Source organism: Phialemonium atrogriseum (assembly GCF_030411735.1).
Source record: "Phialemonium atrogriseum strain 8032-3 unplaced genomic scaffold QBC33scaffold_12, whole genome shotgun sequence".
Lineage (NCBI taxonomy): Eukaryota > Fungi > Ascomycota > Sordariomycetes > Cephalothecales > Cephalothecaceae > Phialemonium > Phialemonium atrogriseum.
The window spans coordinates 31,218-46,765 of NW_026848149.1; the positions used below are offsets into that span (position 1 = coordinate 31,218).

The window sequence follows — 15,548 nt, forward strand, 5'->3', positions numbered from 1 at the left end:
AGTAATACCTATTGTCCAGGTGTTTGTTGTATGCATGTCAGGTATTTTCATTCTGACTGATAAAAGAAGCTCTGACCAGCTAGTGAATTATGCAAATTGTGGGGACATCTGGAGGGAGGAGGGATACTTTGGGAAATCCCAATCGCGTTCGCCTATCCGGTATAAGGCACCGAGGTCTTGTGTGATCACTTAACGCGTCCCCTGTTCACGCGTCAACATTTGATTTTCTCCAGGGTCTTGGGAAAGCGCGTCCATTTGGACCACCAACACCTGCCCCCATTATCCTCACCAATATCCTCACCTGGTCACTCTCTCTTAAAGTCAACCTCACACCAAATTCATCAGACCTCCAGACAGCCCCCATCATACCTCAGGTTTGAAACCTCGGAAGCAAACAGCCTTCCTCCATTACAGACTCGCAGCATCTCTTCTTTCTCAACATGTCTGTTGTCTCGCTGCTCGGGGTCAATGTGACCAACAACCCCGCAAAGTTCACCGACAAGTATGAGTTCGAGATCACGTTCGAGTGCCTAGAGACTCTGCAAAAAGGTGCGCTTCCCTCACCTTCACCCCCGACTCATGTAACGCGCCATTTCTAACTCGCCATCCTGTTGCTCCCATAGACCTCGAATGGAAACTCACCTATGTCGGCTCCGCCACCTCGGACCAGCATGACCAGGAGCTCGACAGCCTGCTTGTGGGGCCCATCCCGGTAGGCGTAAACAAGTTCGTCTTCGAGGCCGAGGCCCCAGACACAAAGCGCATCCCCGATGCCGAGATCCTAGGAGTGACGGTGATCCTTCTGACGTGCGCCTACGACGGCCGGGAGTTTGTCCGCGTCGGCTATTACGTGAACAACGAGTATGACAGCGACGAGCTGAATGCCGACCCCCCAGCCAAACCCATCATCGAGAGGATGCGCCGGAATGTCCTGGCCGAGAAGCCAAGGGTCACTCGGTTCGCGATCAAGTGGTACGTTTTGCCTACCTGGTCCCCCTTGAGTCGCATTGAATTGCCTGTTGTACCTACCCCGTAGACGACGCCGTGTTTTGCTGACCTGCGCCGTCTTTCAACAGGGATTCGGAAGCATCTGCACCGGCCGAGTTCCCGCCCGAGCAACCGGAGGCCGACCTCGTCGCCGATGAGGATGAGTACGGCGCCGAGGAGCTGGCCGAGGATGAGGAAGAGGAGCTGGTAGAGACCGAGGCCGGCCCATCGGGACCTAACGGCGAAGATGCCGGCGACAAGGACGCGGAGATGCAGGGCGTGGAGAACGGCGATGGAGACGCCGAGGTCGAGGCCGAGGCCGAGAACGGCGTGGAGGAGGACGAGATGTCGGACGACGGTAGCGTTGACATTGAGGGCGAGAGCGACGAGGAGATCGAGGAGGAGGAGGAGGGCGAGGGTGAGGCTGCAGAGGGTGATGAGATGGAACTCGACACCGATAAACCTGCTGTTACGGCGAAGCCTGCCGAAGTCACGGCCCTATAGTTGGGCCTTGTTATTCGGCTGGCGCTTGTTATTTGGTGATGGCGAGGCTTGCAGTTCTTGTTTCTTTGGTTGCTTTCTAGATTTGCTTTCGCACAGCGGCGGGAGGGAGCTGATGCATGGATACATACCTACCTGCCTTGGGAACCGAGTCACGTTTTTATACCATTGAACTACTAAGCCAAATAAATATCGTTCGAGTTGGGGAAGTGAGGCACACCGATAATCTCAAGTGGCCTTCGGCGCTTCTCTATGAATACCGAGTAGGGACCTAGATTAGACATTTGCCAACACCAACCAGCCATAACCTCCGTGTATGATGAGCAAAATAGCCATATTAGATGGCGCACATGAATCCAGTGCTAATTCCAGTTAATCGCTTGGCTCGCTTGACGCAGCAAAACTCTCGGATACAAACGCCCAACAAGCTGAGATAAAGCAAAATACGCGTTCAATGCCGATTATCTTCCAACCTCTAGGTCGCCAGCCCTTCTTCGCCTTTTGCCCAGGAATGGCCACGGCGACCTCGCATTCTTCTCCGGGTCCGTCGTGGCTGCATGTCCGTTCGGTATCCCGGATTGCGTCCTCTTCAGCATCCTCTTCCCAGCGGACGGGTGATATTGCCCGCCCTGGTGCTGGACTTGGTGCTGGCGTGTGCTCCCGGCGCGAAGGTAGCGGTTCAAGTGCCGTCCGAGGAAGTTGCCGCACTTCTTGAAGGCGTGCATGCCGCCCCTCGTCTGTAGTATAAAGATGATGATGAAGAAGGGCACGCACACGCACACCATAGTGACGGGGAAGCGCCAGTCACTTGCTGAGATGGTGAACTCGGTTATTCCGAAGACAGACTGCACGAGGGTTAGTCGCCTGGCCACGAGAAAGACGAGGCAAGAGGGGGAAAGGGTAGGTAGACTGGACGTACGGTGACAAAGGTGAGGGGCAGGAAGACCATCGAGACACCCGTCAGTATCTTGATGTTATCTCCCTGCTCTATTGCGCGCCTGCTCTCCTTGACGCTGCTCCCGCTGAAGAGCTGTTCCCGCAGCGATCTGATCTCCGCGCGGGTCCTCCCGTTCTTGGCGTGCATGTTGTGCAGATCCAACACAGCCCTCTCGAGATCCTGTCTGAGGGAAGACATCCTGAACTCGTAACTGCGCCCCTCGGCCGAGTCGGCTCTCGGATGCGGCCAGAGGGTCTGGTGGCGGCCAGCCCAGAAATCGTTGTTGAAGGTGTCGAGATAGGCCGAGATCATCGACTTGATGCCTTCATTGATGACCCCGAGGGTGTTGTAGGCCCAGAAATATCGGCGGGAGTAGGTGAAGTCTTGATCCTCGAATAGAAGCTTATCGCGCAGCTTGCGGTTAAACATGAACTCACTCTAGACACGCGTTAGCCTAGCTTATTCAGCTGTCTCCGGGGCTGGCTGGGCACCTACAGGAGGCGTGATCAGCTTGGTGATCATCTCGTTGAGCCCTGTATAACGCTTCACTGCATCCCTATATTCTGTAACCAGAGCATCGAGGAAGGCGTAGGGCCCGTTGATGAAGCGCTTGCTGTCGTCCTCCTCCCCGCGCATGGTGTGCTCGTCATCCGGGAAGCACTGGATGCTGAGGAGGTGCCAGGGAGCGAAGGGATCATAGACATATCCTTTCCGGGTGTTCCGTCTGGTTCGGCGATTCCGGCCCTCGACCACCTTCATATGAGGCCCCTGAAGGGAGAGGCCGAGGATGGAGCTGCACTCTGCAAGGTCGATGTGGTCAGGGGACCTGTTGTCCGACGGCCGGTTATCGTATTGCTGCCAGGGTGCCGGTTTCAGGCCCTCCCCGACTACTGTGTAGTATTTGAAAACGAAGAAGAAGGTCCGCCTGTGCAGCTCGTCCTTCTCAAAGGCTCGGTTCACGAATGCCTGGAAGCAGTCAGCCACGGCCACCCTCGAAAGAAACCGCGCGGAATATATATGCACCTTTGTCTTGCCCTTGTTGCCGTCCGTGCCGACAAGTTGCTGGAATAGCTCATCCATGTCGAAATGCTTGGCCATTGTCATATGAGCCGCACCTAGCATGAGTGGCGATGGTTCTTGGAGGAACCTGCAAACTGTCAGGACTACTAGGCCGTGCAAAGGGGAAGCGATGATGAGTTCTGGGATTCCTTACGTCATCCTGCCAACAGCATTTCTCCTAGGGTTGACCTCCTGAGAGTCTTCTTGTCAGCCAACTCTGAGCATGAGCACGCCGTATTCATATTCAAGGAGCGGGGGTGGGGTTAGTTGGAAGCTGGAGGCCCACGTCCAGGGTTGACTGACCCCTTACTTACCTTTATAGTCCCCCATACTGTTGCTGCTTCTAGGATGTCATCATCAGAATCATCTCGCTTGTCGTGTTGTCTCACCGCTGTGCCATCCTTCAGGACCTCGAACACCTCATAGGTGGCGTTGGTGTAGGGGTTGGGCTCGTCCTCGTAACTCTCCAGCGAATTGATCACATTCGTCGGGTCTAGCTCGCTCCTCTGGTCCCATAGATCATCGAGGGCCGTGGCCGTTGCTACCTTGGACTCATCTAATTGCCTGAGATGCCCAACTAGATCCTGCTCGGTGAAGAACTCGTGAGGCAACAGCTCCTGGACGCACGGAGCTGCATATTCAGGGTGCGGCCGGGGGAGGTAGCCTGACGCTGGCGACGTCAAGGGTAGGAATTCGATGTCGTTCTCGGAATCGGATTCCTGCTCGAGGACGGAACGTGGCCCCTCCCCTCGTCCGTTGGCATGAGCCAACAACCGTGCTGGGTCTGGGAGCTCACCAGTGAGCCTCCGGCCACGTGGGTTACCACCAGACAGTGTCGATGCCGTCGTGTCGCTGGCCAGAGTCATGGCTCGGGGCAAATCCGTGCCGAACGTGACTGGTCTGGCAAGAGGCGAGGGAGCGCCGTCGCTGCTCGGGATTCGCTCCATCGTAGCCCTGGAGGCTGAGCACTTGCGGTGGGAAGGGCAGCCTCGTGCAATATACCTGGAGCGTTGAGAACTTAAGAGGAACTGAAGTAGCGGGCCAACACACGGACAAAGAAGCCGAGAGAGAGAAGAATAGATAGGGGGCAGAAGACGGGACTGGGAGGGTCAAGTGCAGGAAATAAAGCTTTATTTATTTCCTTGCTTCCATCGAGCTTCCATCGAGCCTGTTTATTTTTCCGAGTTGCATTTGTCACTCGTGCCTGTTTCCTGACCGAAGCACAGCCTCACGCGGGGGAAACGGAGATAGCAACGACGGCAGTGAGGCTCGACGACAACGGAGAGCGAATCAAGCACACCATATGCCCAGTGCCCGAACCCACGCAACTAAAGAAGTTGGAGGGGCGCTTCATATCGGTGATCGCTGTCCCTCTCCGGGGATTCTGATCAACTAATAATTGCTAATCCCGCTGCACAACCCCCATCTAGGCAGCTGCGGTTGACTCAATGAGGCTGACCGGCTGCCCAATGAGAACACTGGCGCGGTGGCCGTTTGGTAGTGCCTCACTAGCTTCCACTCTGGGAGCTCGCTCTCTCTCGTCCAATGCCATGGTTCGCCTCATGATGACCGAGAGCGACACCGAGGCTTCTCGGGGTTCTGCATCAGTGCCGGACTGTTATGAGTGGGGGGTTGGCGGATTCGCCTTAGATCGCCATTATCTGCTCCGATAGACGGCTCGCAGCCTTGACCAACTCGCCCATGGCGATGGTTTTTGTGCTTGCAGGGGTACATATGGATGAGGTGGATGGTCACAGGACTGCAGCTGGATGATGATGCGTTTGCTCCTTCGGTCCCACCTAGCTCAGCCCAACGCCCGGGGTCGAAGCGAGTGACTCTGATTGCCGGTTTCGGGAGGCTTCCACAAACCACTGCCTTTTCTTCGTTTGTCGATGGCGACAACTACTTTTCATGTGACATCATTTCTGCTGTAGTAGACAAACGTGTTTGGGTGGTTGGCTCCCCGCCTAGGTAGGTCTGCTTCCGGCGCATGTATGCTGCGCATACCTACGCATATGTGCTGCACATGCTGTACAGATGCAGATTGAAACAATCTTATTTAGATCTAATTCCCCTGTCCCCCCCACTCCCATGACACCAACTACCTACACGAATGGTATAACAAAAAAACATATGGAAATACGATCGCGGTACAAATACAACTGTTTAATCCCCCCTTTAGCCTCCCTTACAATTTCATGCCCAGCATCTTGGCCACCCTCATGCTCTGCCGTATGCTCAGGTCGAGCATGATCTCCTCGCTGCCACCGGGGATGGCATACGCCCTCACATCCCGGTACAGCCTCTCAACCTTGCCGCCCTGGCCGCCGCGCGAGTAACTCAGACCGCCAAAGATCTGGCTCGCCTCGCGGGCGCAGAACTCAAACGTCACGGTGGCCTGGGCCTTGAGGCTGGCGATGGGCCCGCCGAGGCGCAGCATGGCCTCTGTCTCATCCATCTTCTGGCACTGGTAGATCATGTTCTCGAGCCAGTTGTACGAGGCCTCGATCTGGCGGGCCATATGGGCCAGCTTGAGCCGGATGACGGGGTGCTCGATCAGCTTCTTGCCAAACGTCTTGCGCTTGTTGGCGTACTTGACCGACTCCTCGTAGCAGACCCGGGAGAAGCGCAGGCACTGGATGATGATGCCGATGCGCTCGTGGTTGAAGTTGGTCATGATCACCCTGAACCCCTGGTTCTCCTTCCCGAGCAGGTTCTCGACAGGCACCTTGACGTCCTCGAACGTGATGTATGTCGTGCCGCTGGACCAGACGCCCTGGCAGTCCATCCGCCTCGTCGAGACGCCGCCAAAGTCGCGCTCGATCAGCAGGAGGCTGACCCCGTTCATGCCCGGCCCGCCCGTGCGCACCGCTGTCGTGAAGTAGTCGCACCAGATGCCGTTGGTGATCCACTTCTTCTCGCCGTTGACGATGTAGTGCTTCCCGTCCTCGCTCAGCTTCGCCTCGCACGTCAGGTTCGCCACGTCGCTACCGGCATCCGGCTCCGTGATGGCCAGGCAGACGCGCTTGTCGCCGTTCAGGATGCCCGGGAGGATGCGGTCGACAAGGCTCTTCTTGCCGAACTTGACCAGCGGCGGGCAGCCGATGCCGAAGCCGCCAATGACGTTCCAGACGAAACCACCGCTGGCGGTGCGCGAGAGCTCGTCCGTGAGTAACATCTCGTGGAAGAGATCCCACTTCTCGGGCGGCACCGACTTGATCACGTTGTTGCTGTGATCCTTCTGGTAGTGTGTGCCCAACAGGCCCGCCAGATAGCCTCGCCGACCCATCTCCTTGTAGACCTCGGCGGGGACCTCCTTCTTCTCGTCCCATTCTGTGACGTTGGGTTCGATCTCCGTGTCAATCCACTCTCTGATCTCGGCGCGCAGGGCCGCGTGTGTATCGTTGAAATATGGCGAGTGGTACTGTAAAAAGAGAGAGAGAGAGCCAGAGAGTTAGCGAACTGCCTTATACTTCCTCCTAGAAACGGATTCTTGGGCACTTACGCTCTGGTACCAGCTCGGGTCACCGAAGGGAATCTGCTGGCCAAATGGCTCCAGGGCCTCTGACTCTTCGGCTGGCTGGGTGACTGCGGCGGGCGCGGCCTTCTTTCGTGGCGTTTCCTTTTTCGGCACCGCAACGGGTGCTGGCTCTGCTGCCGGCTTGGCCTTGGGCTTGGTGTCTAGAGAGCCAACCTGCAGCTGCGGCTTGTATTTCTTGAGGACGCCCTCGCTGTGGTATTTCCAGAACTGCTTGGAGGCATCCTTGCCGGCAACCCTCTGGAGGATCTTCTTGCCGCCTGTGGGTGTCGGATGCGATCAGCGGACTACTCATTGTCTGAAATATGCCATGGTGGCCCAGCCTGGGCTTGCGTTGGTCTTACGTACCTGGATGGTCCTCCTGGAATTTGGTTAGGTCGTAAACGTCGCCATCGACAACAATCCACAACGAATCGGGTTTGTTATGCGACGACACATCGCTCTGACTGAAAGTCTTTGACATCTTGTTGGTGTGGTTTTACTAGGGAGTCGAGGAAGTGGGAGGAAAGGGGACAAGTGCAACGGGAATGATGTCTCTATGGGCGGAGAAGAGAAGGAATAGAATAGACTGAGAGATACTGCATTCCTTTGAATAACATTCCTGCTGGATGCTGCTCTTAAAACAGGACCGGCCAAGGTCGGCTAAGGATGACAATCACATGCTAGACGGGAGAGGACCAGTGTTAGAGTTGCAATGCAGCGAATGACATAGTGGGCGCAACTCAAGGCATGTGCTTCAGCTTGACTCCGTGGGGCTTAATTACCCCACACTAACTTTCCCAAGATTTCGAGGGGCCGAGGAGCCACGAGAACTGCGGTCTAGTGCACTTTAAAGGACGCTTGGAAATGTTGAGTTGGCGAGACGACTAATAACACTCAGAGAGATGGTGCAGACGTGCTTGCTTTCTATAGACAGATAGGTATTTAGGAAGGACCCTATTCCAACCCTCCACTTGAAGAACCTTCACTTATTAGGTAGACTTCTACTCTCATTTGCCTCGCAGTCTGTATCGGAGAGCATATAATTGGATGGCCAAGGTGGGTTACTTTTTACTGCGCCCGGACATGTGATTCAATCCTGAGTCGCCATGCTGATGTCACTGCAGGGACCACCTAATAAAGGGGAGTGCCCGGAATCGGCGGACCAATACTGTGGGGTGCATTGGTAACTGAAGAACATGCCGAGGTAACTTTACATCTCGGCGTCCCAGACTCAAATAACGGCCTCACGATCACTGATCTGGTGGCATGCGACAACGCAGCGAGAGATGGGTCCCTAGGTAGGTTCGCAAATTGCGAATATAGGCAAAATTCGCATAAGATTTTACAATATCACAATGCCTAGCTAAGTTTGGCAGGTGAGGGTGATTACCTAGGTAGCCAAATACCCATTTCCAAGCTTGCATCTTTTAGTCACGCCCTTCCAGTGCCTCAGACTCCAGCAACGCCATGCGTGAACCCAGATAGGCGATAGTCCAGAGGCACGGCTATCATCAGAACTCCTGCCCCTGATAAGCAATGATCCCCACCCCTGAATGTGCCAGTAAGAGCAAAAAGAAGAACAGAGAAAGAAAAAGAGAAATGTAGCATCTCAAGCGGCACCACGAGGTTTCGCCTTGAGCTTAGCCTTCTCCTTCTTCTCTTCCTTGAGCTTCTTCTTCTTGGCCTCGTTCTGCTCCTCGAGCTTCCGCTTATGCGCCTTTCGTTCTTCTTCGGTCTTGGGGACGATTTTGAAGAACCCCTCGAGTCGAGACTGTTGGGAGCTCTTGAGGTTCTTCTCCAGACGGGCGCCGCCGGCTCGAACTCGATCTTCGGAGAAGCCCTTGTCCTTCACGAGAAATTGCACTAGGCCCTCGATATCTGGTTTATCCCACTTGAAGTCACACTCGGGATCGTCTGCCGAGCGGACGTCGGGCGAGAAGAATAGATCTCGTGCATCCTCGAAAGGCCAGTCATCAGGGATCACGTAGCGTCCCTTGGCATCTTTCTTCATGAATTCGACTACCTCCTCAAGCGTGCCGTGCTCGCGAATCAGCTTCAAGGCCGTGTGCGGGCCAACCTTGGGGATCGGGTCGAGGTAGTCACAGCCGAGCAAAATGCAAAGGTCGACAAACTGAACATAGATAGGTAAGCAAGTGCGATAATCTGAGGATAAATGTAGTTGTGGGATCGTACCTGTTTCCGTTCCATGTTCAGGCCCTCGAGGACTCTCTCCAGGTGGATCTCCTGGATCGGTTCCTTCCTCTGCTCACTGAACGTGAGATGGCGGAGGAGGATGGGGGTATCGAAGCAGAGGGTATCCATATCCTCGCTCGCAGCAGCATAGACCTTGCCGGCTCTCGCGAGCACTGCACACTGCGCCTCGGCCTCGGTGGGGGCAATGATGTATGGGACGCCCATCAACTTAAGCAGTCGCTGGCACTCGGCGTTGTGTTCCCTTGTGACTCTAACAGTCCGTCGTGAGAACTTCTCCACATCCTCGGCTGTGCCCGTCTCCTTTGCTTCCTCTAGACCCTCGGTTGCCTCCTGCTTTCGCTGAAACCGTTTGGCAAGCTCGCCGGATTTGAGCTTTGGCGGGGCGCCGTCGAAGACATAGACAGGCTTGATGCCATTTTCGACGATGCGCAATGTACGATAGAACATTCCCATGAGATGTGATGTAGTTTCGCCACTCTCGTTCGTGAGCTGTTGGCCGTCGGATCTAACTGCAATGAGGAAGCTGTAGATGCTCATGGACCTGAAGTGAGGACTTGTTAGACGAGGAACGAAACAAAATAGTCACTGGAGGGGTGCCTACGCATCCTGGAGAAAACAAAAATTAAGTATTAGCATTGCGCAAAATTGTTCTAGAGACAGAAACCTACAATCGCGACTTTGCGACCAAACTGATTCTTGATCTCGCCTTCCTTGATGGCGTCAGGAGCCTCCTCCTTGACAATCTGGAAAAGCTGCTTGATTCCCATTATGCCAGCTTGTAAATAATTACTTGTGTAAGTGTCTTCGTGTACCCCCCGTGCAAGAGTTTATCGGAGCGGGTGCCGTGGAATCTGGTGATTGAGAAGGTAGGCAAAGGTCGTGATGTCAAGAGGCGAAAGCTCTGGAAGCTCTGACGCGCTGATAGACGCGTTTTGGGCGCTCTGGAGTGGGGCACTTTACGCGACTTAGGTCTGATCCGTTCCTTCTGAATTAGGTACTCTAACTACGGAAGCATAAAGCCTTTGCCCTATTTCCTCTAGGTATTTTGGGTCACGACTTCTACACGGGAAGGAGCGACTGTCAAAATGGTTGCCAGAAGGCTCAGGGACGTAATATTTTGTATACCCGTGCGTCGTTTTCAGCGGGAAGGCCGTTGCGAGGCCTGACATGGACATAGAGTCTGGGCAAAACGAAGGGCAGCCTGTCTGTGATTACTCTCCCTCAAAAGGCATAATGAAATTTCTATGATTTCTAGGTGCTTGCTGTCCTCTTGACCTGACGAGGCCGCGACTGGCTGCCACGACAGGGGTAAGACAACTTCTTTTCGTTACGGTTCTGCCCCGGCTACCGACACCTATGTTTGCCAGTTCCAGCCGTCGAAAATATTCGAACTCTGAGCGCCGAAACCATGCCCTGGCGGCGATCTAATCAAGACGAGGTGTTTGATAAGGAACAACTTGAGAGACGAACTTGTCTGGGCTCTCTGAAGCAAGGGATAACGGATCACTTGGTCGCAAAACAAAGGATTTGTAGAGGCTTTGATGTTGGATATATAGTCAACGTCTTCTTCTACATAGCACGTCAAGCTGGGGATCAACTCTACCTAATACGGAAGGGCCTGCGCAACTCGGCATTCATCGCTTTGCACACTTCTGAATCAGGGGTCGTAGATCAACCAAGCGGACGCCAAGAGATCTTTGTCACCCCGCAACTCGCCAGATTGGACGAAAATGCGGTTTATAAAAAGAAGCTCTGATAGGTACTTGGTGAGCAGTTGAGGGGGGCCAAGGTTCTTGGCCGCTGTTTCGCGGTTTCAAAAACGAGCTGAAGAAGGAAAACTAGAAGGCAGGCCTCAGACAACGATAATCAACGAAGGGGAGCCGATGCGCAAGGTCCAGCTCAGCCAACAGGAGGGGAGAGGAGAATAAAATGGGAAACGAGTAAACATGGTAAAAGCCGGGGGGTGTTTAAATCGACCTGGTCCAACCACCCGGCCCACAGGGTTGCTTCTCGAAGTTCGAAGCATGATGCATACCATTCTCCGGTTGTTTCGTCGCGCCATCGGCAACAATTACGTGAAAATGGTACGATTTCTGGGGCATTCGACGCTCGTTTCGACTGGTAAACCGCAGTGTGGATCCTTTCCCTTACCTCTCGCGTTTGGAACCCCGGCGCGCCCCGTCGATCCACGTTGCGGGCTCGGGTACATCCACTGGGTACGGACTTGCAGGGCTGCATCGGCATTACTACGTACAGTGACGGATCCTGGTCCTGGCGACTGGTGAAGGTGGGAACAGAGTGCGTGCTGCGTCAACAGTATCGAAGTCTAGATAGTAATGCTATGTTCGCTAGATACATGTATGAGTATGATATGATATGTAACAAGAGTCTTGTGTGTGTGTGTGTGTGTTTTCTGCTTCCCCCGGATGATCCAAATTTGAGCTACCATAGCAATTATCTCACCCTCCACGTACGTGTGGTGGGAGAGGGTGATAGGAGTGTGTGCGACGTCTACCGGGGACACGACGGTTTCTGCTCGAGGATAGACATGTCAAAAGAATCCAGGAAGCCTCGCCCCCCTCCTAACAGACCCAACCTTGCAACCGTTTCCCCTACCCAACCGGGTCCGCGTACTTGTCGCGCTGTTTCGTGGGCCACCTTGGACGTTCGGCTTATACCCACAATATGCCTCAAACGTGGGTAGAATGGTCGAGAGATCGCGCGCGCGCGCGCGCGCACACACACACACACACACACACGCACAAACACAAACACACAAGACACGGGTTTTTGCGTCCGGCGCGCCGATGGGAAAACTCGATCGAAAATCCAAGTAGATCTCGTTCCTCGTCTTCCCAGCGAGGGGAAGAAGGCAAAGTAGAAAGCAAGAGGCGGGCGATATCCAGGTCTAGAAATTCTCCTTGCCCCAGACGAAACTGAAGCTGTAGCGAATTGTTAGCATGCGGGTGGTGAGGAGGATCGCGGAGGATGGATATATGACTTACCCAGGTTCACTATACTTGTTGCAGAAAATATGCAACGAGCTTCCAAGACCTTTCGGCCCACAGAAGAACACACCCGCCTCGGCCGGGGTGTGTAGTTTCCTGATGCCACGGAAGATCATATCCCAGTTCGGACGGCCAAAGTTGGTCGGGGATCGCAGGCCCGTGATGGTATCCTTGTCGGCGTTGGCGTCGTTGATCATGATGTTCGTCGCGTCGTCGGCCTTGATCTTGGCCGTCAGGTATGTGTGGATCTCGATGCGATTGTCGACATCCTGTGCCTCAATGGCGAGAAGGAGGGAGCGGAACCACTCGAAAGAGCCAAAGTCTCGGCAAATCCAGAAGAAGTAGACCTTGCTTAGCCGCGTCTTCTGCTGTGGATAGTTCATCCGGTACCAGATGGACTTGAGGATTGACGCGAAGGGCGTGACACCGATACCGGCGCCGCAGAGGATGGAGATTTCGTATTTGAAGACATCTTCGGACGCGGAACCGAACGGTCCATCGACGTAGACCCTAGGCAGCACCCTCCGGAGAGCCGGGTCGACATCACCGTTGGCCTGATCGACGCCCACGACCTTGGACGCCTCACCCCTCTTCTCGAACTCGCAGCCCATGGCCGTCGCGACTGCCCTCGTGAAGTCGCCAACCACGCGCATGTGGATGGAGATGTAATCTTCCTCGGGGGCGCTGGTCAGGGTGAAGGGGTGATACTGCCAAAGAGAGACGGCCGGGCAGCAGAAGAAGATGTACTGGCCGGCTCTTGTCTTGGTGTTCTCCTTCTTGATCTGAATCTCACACACATTGCTGGGGTGCTGGATGACTTTCGATATGTACGTCTTGTGCCTGCCGCGGATCTCGCGGGCGACACGCTCGGCGAGGTAGGCAAAGCCCGAGTACATCCAGTACTGCCAAAAGACCCCGATAGCCTGGGTGCCGACCGAGACGCAGAAGGGGGCAAAGTCGGGCTGGATCATGCAGAATGCTCCGTGCAGGGACCAGAAGAAAAAGAAGATGATGAACATGTGGTGCGTGTACCAGAAACGCTCGTAGTTCGCCCTTCGGGGCTTTTCAACCGACGTGAAAACCATCCCCATCAGCGCAATCAGCATCACGTAACCCGTCCAGCCCGGGCCTGACACAAGGTTGGCGAGGAGGAAGCCGTAGAAGCCGAGGTTGTTCTTGGCTGCGATCTGGGCGAAGTTGTTCCAGTGGGCAATGGTGTGCACCCAGGACCAGAAGACAATGGACCACGCTGTGGTGATGTGGAAGGTGATGTTCTTGTCGAACTGGATGATGCCATTGAGCGGCGTCTGTCTGGCGAGCGAGATAAGTGTCCGGCAGACCGGGAAGAGGACCAGGGCTACGTCAACGTGGAGCACGAGTGCTGCTGCCCTAGCAATGCTGTAAGTCACACCAAACGTGTCCCGAGCTATTTGTAGATTTTCCTTGACAGCGAAGTTGACGAAGGCGAAGGCGAAGACAGCGGCGTGCAGCAGCACGAACACGGTGACGAATCTGCTTCTCGTCAGCGATCTATAACAAGGGCGAACAGCAGGGAGCACGGGCGACCTACATCCTCCGGTAGCCCTCATTGATCATCCACCGATCGAACTTCTCTCGAGAACTCAGGTCCTTCTGTCGCTCTTGGGTCATCTCGCCCGACAGCAGCATCCTCGTGAGAGGCGTCCATCTTGACCTCTCAGACTGCTGTTTCGGAGACCCAAGGCTACTCCTATTGCTGTAACCGCCGTAGCTCGCCATCGCGGTGGCCGGTTGAGGCAGTGGCGATGTTCCAGGCGATTTGTCCACACGGGGGCGCCTCTAATGGCCGCCTGCCAACCCAAGTCAATTCTCCTGTTCTTGTCGTGCCGTTCTCTTTAGGCCTCCTCTTGAATGCAACGGGTCTCCTTTCCCTCCCAACCTTCTCAATCACGAGTCGATAAGCCGAAAAGAAAAGTCGTATTCAGAGCCTGCTGAACCGGGCGGAGGGATGCATCGAAATGAAGGGGACGTATTGAAGCCGATAGTGAAGAAACGCCAGGCTTGATGCAAAGGGTAAGAAAAAGAGAGAGAATGGAAAGAGAGCCTGCAGATGCCACGGCGACGAGGCAAGTTGGTCAGCAATCGCGCAGCTCTTCACACACACAACTCGGAGGACACCTGGGAGAAGTAGGAAAGGTGGGTGGGAAGAGGCCGGGCAGGAGGAGCGGGAGGGCGGGTGGTTATGAGCGATGCCAAGAGGCTGGCGGGCCAGACAATGCAAGGCGATTTCTTGTAGATCAATCATACCTGCACACAAATGCCTGCACTGGGGAGCAGGGGTGGGGGATGGGTGAACTGCTGGGACGGCAGAATGGATGGGAGAGGCGCGAAGAAGAAGGAGGAGGATGCCCTCGTACGAAGGGTACCAATACTGGAACTTGGCCGGTGGGTCCTGGGCACGTTGTTGAAACGAAAGAAGGCCCAAGAATCGACTAATCAGGACGTGTCCCACGATGCTAGCTGGCAACCGCAACAGTTGTTACGGTTCCCTGGAATGTTACTGTGGTTTACGACTACGGAATAGAAATCCACTGCGTTCTTGTTGCTGCCATACACGTGTAGAAGGCAGTCGCTCACCTGGGACTCCGCAAACAAAAGTAGGGCCAGCACCCGTATCGTACCCAATATAGCAAAGGGTAGCACCGGCATCCTGTACTGGCTTGGCCAGAGAGACTCACATCAAATCACGGCGACGGTGCCGTCTGCCGACGCTCGATGCCCAGATGGCCAGCATCCTCAGAAACCTCGGAACAGAAGCCCACCTGTTTGACCAGCTCGTTGACGATGCCGTTTTTCCCACGCGTCCACGATGCAAACCTACCTTTGGTGGTTGTGATAACGACGCTAAGGGGTGATCACCCCGGCAGACAGGGTGATCGAGAGTGGGTAATCGAACCACTTTCGAATATTGGCGACCTTCTCCTGGCCTCATCTGCTTCACAAGTCCAAGGCGGCTGGTCAAGGCTTCTTCTTCACCATCTGTGTGTTACACTTGACGTCCGAGAGTTGTGCAGGGGTTTGGTGTGAGAGCCGAACAACCATTGGACAAGGCCAGCTTGCAGGGTTCCCAGTAGGCCTGTCTCGTCCTGGTCCCACCCAGTCGCTTAAGCCCGTGTCGCAGCCTGTTTCGTCAGGGGGCATTCTGATACAAGAGCGGAGATTGGCTGAGGCATTGCAGGCACGCGCACTTCAGTTTTCCCCTTTCCCTCTCTCAAGTCAACGACCCTTTTTGGGCATTTGCTGGATGTGTCTTTGGGCAAATTCTACCATATCCTATCCTTTT

The 15,548-nt window shown here is 54.9% G+C and overlaps 5 protein-coding genes across 5 annotated transcripts; 1 reads left to right on the plus strand and 4 right to left on the minus strand.

The window, feature by feature from the left end:
- The first annotated feature begins 163 nt into the window (after positions 1–163).
- On the plus strand, positions 164–1,812 carry QBC33DRAFT_537846 (ASF1 like histone chaperone-domain-containing protein). Its single transcript, XM_060427826.1, has 3 exons — positions 164–549; positions 624–972; positions 1,077–1,812. Exons 1-3 carry the CDS (start codon positions 441–443, stop codon positions 1,489–1,491), a joined length of 873 nt encoding a protein of 290 aa, XP_060283487.1. The 5' UTR covers positions 164–440; the 3' UTR covers positions 1,492–1,812.
- On the minus strand, positions 1,718–4,835 carry QBC33DRAFT_586352 (uncharacterized protein). Its single transcript, XM_060431471.1, has 6 exons — positions 3,799–4,835; positions 3,639–3,676; positions 3,449–3,572; positions 2,921–3,391; positions 2,408–2,863; positions 1,718–2,333 (listed from the first exon to the last, which is right to left on the minus strand). The coding sequence occupies exons 1-6, from the start codon at positions 4,429–4,431 to the stop codon at positions 1,950–1,952; spliced, it is 2,106 nt and encodes a 701-aa protein (XP_060283488.1). The 5' UTR covers positions 4,432–4,835; the 3' UTR covers positions 1,718–1,949.
- Positions 4,836–5,565: 730 nt separating this feature from the next.
- QBC33DRAFT_62864 (acyl-CoA dehydrogenase/oxidase) lies at positions 5,566–7,869 on the minus strand. The gene is made up of 3 exons (XM_060432943.1): positions 7,371–7,869; positions 6,990–7,282; positions 5,566–6,908 (listed from the first exon to the last, which is right to left on the minus strand). Exons 1-3 carry the CDS (start codon positions 7,483–7,485, stop codon positions 5,673–5,675), a joined length of 1,644 nt encoding a protein of 547 aa, XP_060283489.1. The 5' UTR covers positions 7,486–7,869; the 3' UTR covers positions 5,566–5,672.
- Positions 7,870–8,334: 465 nt separating this feature from the next.
- QBC33DRAFT_537857 (PIN domain-like protein) lies at positions 8,335–10,101 on the minus strand. The gene is made up of 4 exons (XM_060427827.1): positions 9,887–10,101; positions 9,820–9,824; positions 9,198–9,759; positions 8,335–9,135 (listed from the first exon to the last, which is right to left on the minus strand). Exons 1-4 carry the CDS (start codon positions 9,983–9,985, stop codon positions 8,614–8,616), a joined length of 1,188 nt encoding a protein of 395 aa, XP_060283490.1. The 5' UTR covers positions 9,986–10,101; the 3' UTR covers positions 8,335–8,613.
- A 1,923-nt stretch (positions 10,102–12,024) lies between these two features.
- On the minus strand, positions 12,025–14,126 carry QBC33DRAFT_62832 (ferric reductase NAD binding domain-containing protein). Its single transcript, XM_060432941.1, has 3 exons — positions 13,797–14,126; positions 12,224–13,738; positions 12,025–12,160 (listed from the first exon to the last, which is right to left on the minus strand). Exons 1-3 carry the CDS (start codon positions 13,982–13,984, stop codon positions 12,127–12,129), a joined length of 1,737 nt encoding a protein of 578 aa, XP_060283491.1. The 5' UTR covers positions 13,985–14,126; the 3' UTR covers positions 12,025–12,126.
- Positions 14,127–15,548: the final 1,422 nt, after the last annotated feature.

Excerpts from the sequence above, each read along its gene's own strand:
- QBC33DRAFT_537846 (XM_060427826.1), top strand. The coding sequence starts at position 441 with ATGTCTGTTGTCTCGCTGCTCGGGGTCAATGTGACCAACAACCCCGCA. Across the intron at positions 550-623 it reads CCTAGAGACTCTGCAAAAAG|ACCTCGAATGGAAACTCACC; the intron begins GTGCGCTTCCCT and ends TTGCTCCCATAG. Across the intron at positions 973-1,076 it reads ACTCGGTTCGCGATCAAGTG|GGATTCGGAAGCATCTGCAC; the intron begins GTACGTTTTGCC and ends GTCTTTCAACAG.
- QBC33DRAFT_586352 (XM_060431471.1), bottom strand. The coding sequence starts at position 4,431 with ATGGAGCGAATCCCGAGCAGCGACGGCGCTCCCTCGCCTCTTGCCAGA. Across the intron at positions 3,392-3,448 it reads GCAACAAGGGCAAGACAAAG|GCATTCGTGAACCGAGCCTT; the intron begins GTGCATATATAT and ends GACTGCTTCCAG. Across the intron at positions 2,864-2,920 it reads CCAAGCTGATCACGCCTCCT|AGTGAGTTCATGTTTAACCG; the intron begins GTAGGTGCCCAG and ends ACGCGTGTCTAG.
- QBC33DRAFT_62832 (XM_060432941.1), bottom strand. The coding sequence starts at position 13,984 with ATGGCGAGCTACGGCGGTTACAGCAATAGGAGTAGCCTTGGGTCTCCG. Across the intron at positions 13,739-13,796 it reads AATGAGGGCTACCGGAGGAT|ATTCGTCACCGTGTTCGTGC; the intron begins GTAGGTCGCCCG and ends GACGAGAAGCAG. Across the intron at positions 12,161-12,223 it reads AACAAGTATAGTGAACCTGG|CTTCAGTTTCGTCTGGGGCA; the intron begins GTAAGTCATATA and ends AATTCGCTACAG.
- QBC33DRAFT_537857 (XM_060427827.1), bottom strand. The coding sequence starts at position 9,985 with ATGGGAATCAAGCAGCTTTTCCAGATTGTCAAGGAGGAGGCTCCTGAC. Across the intron at positions 9,136-9,197 it reads TGAACATGGAACGGAAACAG|TTTGTCGACCTTTGCATTTT; the intron begins GTACGATCCCAC and ends ATCTATGTTCAG.
- QBC33DRAFT_62864 (XM_060432943.1), bottom strand. The coding sequence starts at position 7,485 with ATGTCAAAGACTTTCAGTCAGAGCGATGTGTCGTCGCATAACAAACCC. Across the intron at positions 7,283-7,370 it reads ATTCCAGGAGGACCATCCAG|GCGGCAAGAAGATCCTCCAG; the intron begins GTACGTAAGACC and ends CGACACCCACAG. Across the intron at positions 6,909-6,989 it reads ACCCGAGCTGGTACCAGAGC|TACCACTCGCCATATTTCAA; the intron begins GTAAGTGCCCAA and ends CTCTTTTTACAG.